Source organism: Nuphar pumila, chromosome 6 (genome assembly GCF_984573655.1).
Source record: "Nuphar pumila chromosome 6, dmNupPumi1.hap1.1, whole genome shotgun sequence".
NCBI classification, from domain to species: domain Eukaryota; kingdom Viridiplantae; phylum Streptophyta; class Magnoliopsida; order Nymphaeales; family Nymphaeaceae; genus Nuphar; species Nuphar pumila.
In genome coordinates this window covers 126,597,261-126,604,798 of record NC_143254.1, presented here as the reverse complement: position 1 = coordinate 126,604,798, position 7,538 = coordinate 126,597,261, and the positions used below count along the sequence as shown (strand labels likewise).

The 7,538-nt window shown below is 39.3% G+C and overlaps 1 protein-coding gene across 1 annotated transcript; it reads left to right on the top strand.

The window, feature by feature from the left end:
• The first annotated feature begins 2,176 nt into the window (after positions 1-2,176).
• On the top strand, positions 2,177-5,560 carry LOC149836111 (large ribosomal subunit protein uL30y-like). Its single transcript, XM_090010789.1, has 6 exons — positions 2,177-2,323; positions 2,675-2,863; positions 4,083-4,180; positions 4,261-4,398; positions 4,480-4,582; positions 5,117-5,560. The coding sequence occupies exons 2-6, from the start codon at positions 2,678-2,680 to the stop codon at positions 5,330-5,332; spliced, it is 741 nt and encodes a 246-aa protein (XP_089866915.1). The 5' UTR covers positions 2,177-2,323; positions 2,675-2,677; the 3' UTR covers positions 5,333-5,560.
• Positions 5,561-7,538: the final 1,978 nt, after the last annotated feature.

The window sequence follows — 7,538 nt, the reverse complement described above, 5'->3', positions numbered from 1 at the left end:
TGATTTTCATGAACGAAAAATCGTATATATACGAGAAACTTCATATATATTGAAGAACAAATCACATATATTTAATAGAAACTTTGCATATATTTAAGAACAAATCACATAAAATATATGCGAAAATCACATGTTTAAGAAGAAAATCACATATATAGGAGGAAAAGCATATATAGGAGGAACTTTGCATTTATTTAAAAAGAAATTACAGAAAATATATGTGAAAATAACATATATATTTTTTGGTAGAACAATCTTTGTTCTCAGGTTTGTAACTTTCCGCTTTGACGTCGAAAACTTGCATTTTTATAGTCGTTGGAAAGTTGAGATATATGCTTATAACTTTTAAGTTTTTTGTTAGAGCTGAAAAACCTTTCTATAGCTCTCATTTTGATATCTAAAAATCAGAATAAAACTATGTTCTGCAGACTAAAACAATCGAACAATCTATCTTCTAGATGATATTTTTTTTCTAACCGCTCATCAAATCAATGTGATTTTGATGGCGTTGGAAAACTAACTTCTTGATCTATCTCTGTCATTTTCTCTATTTTTTTAATTTTCAATGCATGTAGTTAAAAAACAGCATAAAACAGACAAAAATAGTGCAATTGTGCCTCTTTGAATTCGCAGAGCATGCTTCTATTTCGGTTTTAGAATGCATAAACAGGTATCCTAGAAGGGTTTTTGATTCTGACTCAAAACATTAAAGTTACATGCCTATGTCTCAGCTTTCCAACGACTATAAAAACATAAGTTTTCGATATTGGATCAGAGAGATAAAGATATGAGAAAAGAGATTGTTCTACAAAAAATAGTTACATATTTAAACGAAAAATCACGTGTGAACGGTAAAACTATTTTTTTTAAAACCAGATATTTGTGATTTTGGACATGGACATGAAAAGAATAGAAAAAATTATGAAGCATTTTGAAAAATGCATCATATTTGTCATATAAGTACAATCATTTTTCGAACATAATAAGTATATTAATGTTTCTATTATACGCCAATTGGTCCCCAAAACTAGGGTAAGTTGCAAACAATGTACACCAAATTTTAGTGCCAATGGTGGGCAAAAGGTCGAGCTGCCTGGTAGACCAAACCGAGTCAGTTCATCATGGTTTGGGTTTGGGTCAAGGTTGTAGACCCTGACCTGTTAGCTACCGGGCCGAAACCTGGCCCGTTATATACATGAGCCAGACTCGGGTCAGCCCACTACTGGGCCAACCCTGGCATGAGCTACCTAATTAACCTTTTAGTATCTAGTTGCATAGTTGACTATATGAGAAATAAAAAGATAATTAGATGGGTGCATTAATCTTTCATTTAATTCATTGCTTTTTGGTATTATAGGAATTAATTTATAAATTTCATTCCAAAATAACTTACAAATGGGTTTAGGCCGGGCTAGCCCAGCCTGCTGAACGTTGGCTCATTGGACCAATGGGTCAGGTCATGGGCTGCTCTTCAAACCCAAGCTCATTAAGAACCAGGCCATCTCTAGGTCAAGAGCAGTTAAAACCCTGGGTTGAGCTTTAAATGGGCTTGGGCCGGGCCGACCACCCCTAAGCGTGGTCTTGTATAGCATGGGGATGTAAATTATTCAAATTCAGTCTGACGTGGCTAATAACAGATCGAACTAATCAATTATTGGCTAATTGGAGTTTTAGGTCATCACTTGTCCGTATGACAACCGTAAATGTGGCAGGCTAAGCCTGTGTGCGGGCAGGTTATATGTCCTTCCAGGAACATGCAGCTACAGGCATGATGTTCCTGGGTCCCTACTGAGCACCGCGTGGCACTCAATGGGGTGTACGGGGGAGCCGTAGACCGTCATACATCCTGCAGGCTGATGTACGATGGTGTACGGCTCCACCGTACACCCCACTGAGCGCCATGCAGCGCTCAGTACAGTAGCTACAATGCATGTTCGGGGGTGCACACGCAACACCCTCTCAGCCTGTGCAGCTAGGTCTTGGTGTCAGGGTTTCTTCCGGTTATAAATTGAAAAAAAAAATACCGTTTTTTTTTTTGGGTCAGATCCAAAGGTTGGAGAGGTATTTTTTGTTGGATCTAGATTCGGATCCGAATCAAACTTGATCCGGACCATTATCCATCCGACGTCCATTCACCTTAAATCCCTAAAACCCTAGCCCAGTCCTCTTTCTGTCTCACTGGGCGGCCTCAACCCTTCCCCCTTCTCCATCGGCGGCCTCCTACGGCATTATCCGACCGGCGGCTAAGTTTTCCGGCAACTTCGAACGTCTCTCTCTCTGTGGCTTGGAAAGGGCCTCAGGACGGCTATATCCAGACCCTAAGGTGGAGCGATGGAGTGCTTACCATTATTTGGGTTCTTGAAAGAGAGTAAATTGTCGGGGAGATGCGTATTGGAAACTTTTTAGTTGTATTGTGTGCATTTTTTTCCTTACTGTTCGAAACAAATACGTGTGAAATTAGCTAAGCTGTCTCCGAGTGCATAAGAATCTCCATTGATTGCTTCTTAATCTCCTGATTTGTGCGATTGGCTAAGTTGGTGGCTGATTTCTTTTCTTTTGGATGGGAATTACTGGTGAACTTTTGTAGGGAGGGTAAAGATGATCACCCGAAAGATGTCGAATCTTGTTCAAATTTCGATTCTGATGCTAATGTATGATGATAATGTTTCTTTAGGGAATGGCCGACGAAGAACCGGGACGATTGACTTATGTGCCAGAAACTGTACTAAAAAAGAGGAAGGACAATGAACAGGCAGCCATTAGAAGGAGAGAGCAAGCTGAAGCTCGGAAACTTAGAAGCAAGGAGAACCGTAAATTACGATTTAAGAGGGCTGAACAGTTCATTAAGGAGTACCGGCTCCAGGTAATATTTAACAAAGTTTCCTACTACTGTTATTGAACATGGTACTGAGAAAATGTCTATATACTGCTGATATTCTATGAAACATCAAATAAGTGTAAGGTGTGTTGAATTTAGGCTTGACTAGGTAACTCTGAGTTCACATTGGGAGTGAAATTTGAATTCATTTGACCTCACTGCAAAGTAAAAACTTGTGGGACTCGCATTCAATGGATGATAAAATGAATTAGCATGATAGGGGCCTACGTTTGTCCGACTTTGGAAATTTAGGAGAAAATGGCTGAAATTGGATCCCATGTCACATGGATATGGATGTGGAAGTGGACCACTGTGTGGATTCGCGTGGTGCTATTCTAAAATTTTTGATAATTAGAACACGGGGACACGACTTTCCAAAAACACACTGATGTATGTATGTGTGTAGGTATAAAACAACAATTCTAAATTTCTATAATTAGGAACATCAAATAATGAACGTGAATTGAAATTGAAATGTAATGTAATTGATGACAAAATTTAAAAGAAAAAGAATTCAAGTGAATGTGAAATAAGTAAATAAGATCATTGAAGAAAATAGATAAGGTTAATGACAATGTTGACTGTGTGAAACTGGTTTGACTAAGTCCATGAAGAGTCATTTCTTGTCCATGAAGTGTCAGAGTGTCTCATCTTGTTGAGATGAGAAACGCATGCTAAGTGATGTGTTTGTGTGACATAGATTGGATCCTTGAGAAACGAGTTCAGATATGGGCACACATACACACGCAGAAGAAAGAAAGGGGGGGTGGGGCACATAGCGAGAATCTTCACCTCAGTGTCCAATCCCGTGTAATTTTCTTTTGCAGCTTGGATGTGTGTATCAGAATACTGTGAACTTAAAATTTCCATGCTTAAGTTGGTAATAGCAGATCATAAAGTATCATCCATAGAATTGCACTATCTTTAATCAAGAAGTCTCCAGTTTGAAACCTGCCATGCCTGCCTGTCCAAAAAATTGAATGTTGGGTAGCTGCAGAACAGAAGAGCCATAATGGCATATTACTGATATAAGAAAGATATTATTGATGACAAGAACTACTATTAGAGTGGCAAAAATGATGGTCTCAACATCCATGAATTTCACTCCTTGATAAACTGGGAAACTAAGATATTACCAAGGAAATAGGAAGTTAAATATTCTTCTGTAAAATATCTCTAATTATTAGTGGCCTTTTTTTTCCAGGAGCTGGACCGCTTCAGATTGAAACGAAACAAAAAAATGCAAAAGTCATCCTTTGTGAAACCCGAATGCAGGTTGACTTTTGTAATTCGTATCGGCGGGTAATATTTTTATCCTACATTTTTCTGTGCTGCTTTTCAACATGTTTCCAGTGCCATTTTCTTTACTTCTTTGTCTCCAGAACCAATGACATGCATCCAAAAACAAAGAAGATTCTTTACCTGTTGCGCTTGAGAAAAGTCTTCAGTGGTGTCTTCATCATTTTAAACAAGGGAATAGCAAAAATGTTGAAAATGGTAGAGCCTTACATTACATACGGGTAAGTAAAGGATCTATTCTTGTCTTGCCTGTTACTTTTGACCGTAGTTCAAGTCTCAGTTTCTGCTCACTTGATGTTCAGATATCCTAACTTGAAGAGTGTGAAGGAGTTGATCTTCAAAAAGGGTATTGGCAGGCTGAACAAGGAGAGAATCCCCCTCACCGATAACTCCATTGTTGAACAGGTATATGGCTCTCTTATTCTTCAACCTTGGAATGCTTGATAATTAATTGGATTAGGCTGCTCTGGGGGAAAAAAGAAAAAAAGATAGAAAAAGTAATCAGACTAGGCTCGTGCCCGGTTGTAGGCCTTTTTCTAGCCTTGCCCAGATGACCTGTACAAAGTTTTGGATCCACTTACCTATGTAGCTGTAAAGGAAAAAGTCATTTGCATCTTAGATTAGTCCTGGCCATTACCAGCTTGCTTGGTCCTTGTAAACCTTATTTGACAAGCTGAGATAACTACAGTTTAGAGCTTGTTATGCCTGACAAGCTGATTTCAAACAGAGGGTGGTCAGCTTGATTGAGCTCCTGTAGGCTCGTGCACCATGTGTGTGCTATAGTTTGTACGTTTTTTATTATCTGAAACACTAGATTAAGTAGTTGGTCTTTGAGCCCAGTAGTCAAGTTGAGATCTAGCATGACACTTTGTTATGTAGTCCTTCTTGGTTTGCTGCAAGCAAGTCACTTCACTGTATGATTTTTTTTTTGAATCCTAGGCATTGGGGAAATATGGCATCATTTGCATTGAAGACATCGTCCATGAGATTGCTTCGGTGGGATCTCATTTCAAGGAAGTCAGCAACTTCCTGCAGCCATTCATGCTCAGTGCGCCTGATGGTGGTCTGCAGAAGATAAAAAAACATTTCAGTGATGGTGGTGATGCTGGAAACAGGGAAGATCAAATCAATGATCTCATCAGGAGGATGAACTAAGAAAATATACTGCTGCTGTTTTCACTTTAGGGACTGTTATACCTTTCCTATTTTAGTTGCATTTCAACTATGAGTTAGGCCCCTACTCGCTAGCTTGGAGGGTGCAAAGCTTGGATAAAAACAATGGAGGGCTATGAAATGCATCCATATCAACAATAGCGCATCCTTGCCTTCTATTCAGGCATATTGGGCAGGGTGGTGAATTTTGTCAAGAAAGTCTATTTATCAGTTAATGGTTTTAAAAATTATCTGATAGCACAATTTTGGCTTCTGTTTGTTTCCACAGGGAAAATTTGTTTTAATTTGTTAGGACAGATGATAATGCTAGAAATGTGGCAAAGAAATTGACAATTGAACCCACAAATATAAAAAATATGGTAGTTAAACTAGCTTGTGAAATGGATTTAGAATCCATCTGACTTTTTCTAAAAGGGAACTTTAGGGCGTGCTTGATTCACGACGAATCCTCGGAGGTGCTGAATGCACCAGTGTGACTGGAGCGTCCTGGACAAACGCTGTGTTCTGTCCGGCGCATCAAAGGGGCCCTTGTGGACCCAGCTTAATACTTGTCTAGCTATTCTAACTTCTACGGTCTGTTTGGAAGTTAGACAAGCATTTGTCTGGGGTTTGGTGTATTATGTTGGATCTTGTCTGGCTTCTTGAACATCTGACGATTAGTTTGAGTTTGTTCTCTTTTTTTGAATTTATAACCCGAAGAAACGGCACCTGGCACGAAGACCTTGTCCTGCTGGCTCAGCCTGCCATACCTATGGATGTCGTGCTGGTTGTATAAAACTCCGAGGCTAAGTCCCATGCCCTTGGGGCCTATGCTATGCATTGGCTTGTGCAGAGGGGTGATGCCTATGGAAATGGAATCTGGACTACCTGTCTAGCAGCCAAGGCCGCACCCCACTACACCAACCCCCCTTGGGTCATTTGTTCGTTCTATTTGAATTGACAAAGCTTGATAGTTGTTTGGTATCACATTTTATGACAGCAAAATTTTCTGGTTTTCTTGGGTTGCCTTGTCTTTGCCTTCTTTTTTCCCTTGTTTTTTTTAATGCGATTAGGATGAGTACTCGATTTTGCGACGGGGTCAACATTTGGTTGGGGCTCCATTTCATAAAAAATGAGTTTTTTTCAATTGACGCCAAGATGGTCAACATTTGCTTTAGTTTTTTTCATAAAAATCTGGTTCTCTCTGCCTAGTTTTTTTTTTTTTTTTACCAAAGGGGGCTCTGCTTGTCTGGTAAGAGCAGTTAGTCCACGTCACCTTGTATTGGGACATTGCAAGTTGGAATCTCAATGGTATAGTTTTTTTTTATAGTCCAGCTGGGGTTAGGCAGATCCTTACCAGATATCTCTTAAGCCCCATGTGTCTGAGGGATTCGAACCTAGGCCTTCAGCTTGGCATAGGACCCTGCTTACTGCATGGGATACCACCGACCGTATAGTTGTAAAACTGGTAGGGGTCTGCCGAACCCCAGCTTTCTCTGTTGAAAAAAAATGAGTTTTTTTCATTATTTTGGTTGTTTTTTTATTACCATAATTTAGCACGATTTTCTGAGTTTTTATAAATCAATGGCTTACAATTGTGATATTTTTTTTGGCTCATAAAATCATATTTTTCATAAAAAAAACATACCATCTAAAAGCCAGTTCCTAGCATTAAGACTATGTTGAATCTGAGATTTGGTTGGGTCGGCACAACCTGCGACTATGATTTCTTGCTGATTCACACAGTCAGGTTGGCATGATCAAATATTACCCCTTCACGAATATACTATATGGCGGAAGCTGCTGATAACCTCTGCTGTGAAACATTTTAAGTTCTTGATTCGTGTGGATGTTGGATGTTGCGTCTTTTGGTTAGGTAATTTTTTTTCCTGACTTGAAAACAGAAGAATGGAAAGGAAATCAGACTTCTGGGGTATTTGTTGCAGCCAAAAAACAAGAGAAAGAAGGTCATTTTCATATGAAATGGGCACTTTCCCATGAGAGCTGAAATGAATGCTCCATGGGAAATAAACGAGTCCAATGAGAGAGAGAGAAAAGAAACAACACTTATACCTGGTTTGGTCAATGACCTACATCCACGGACTCTCTCCTCTCACTCCAGATCACGTCAATGGAGGTTCCATTAACAAGGGTTTATATTTAATGCTTCTTATTTGATTCCCTGAAATTGGGGATTGATTTTGAGTAT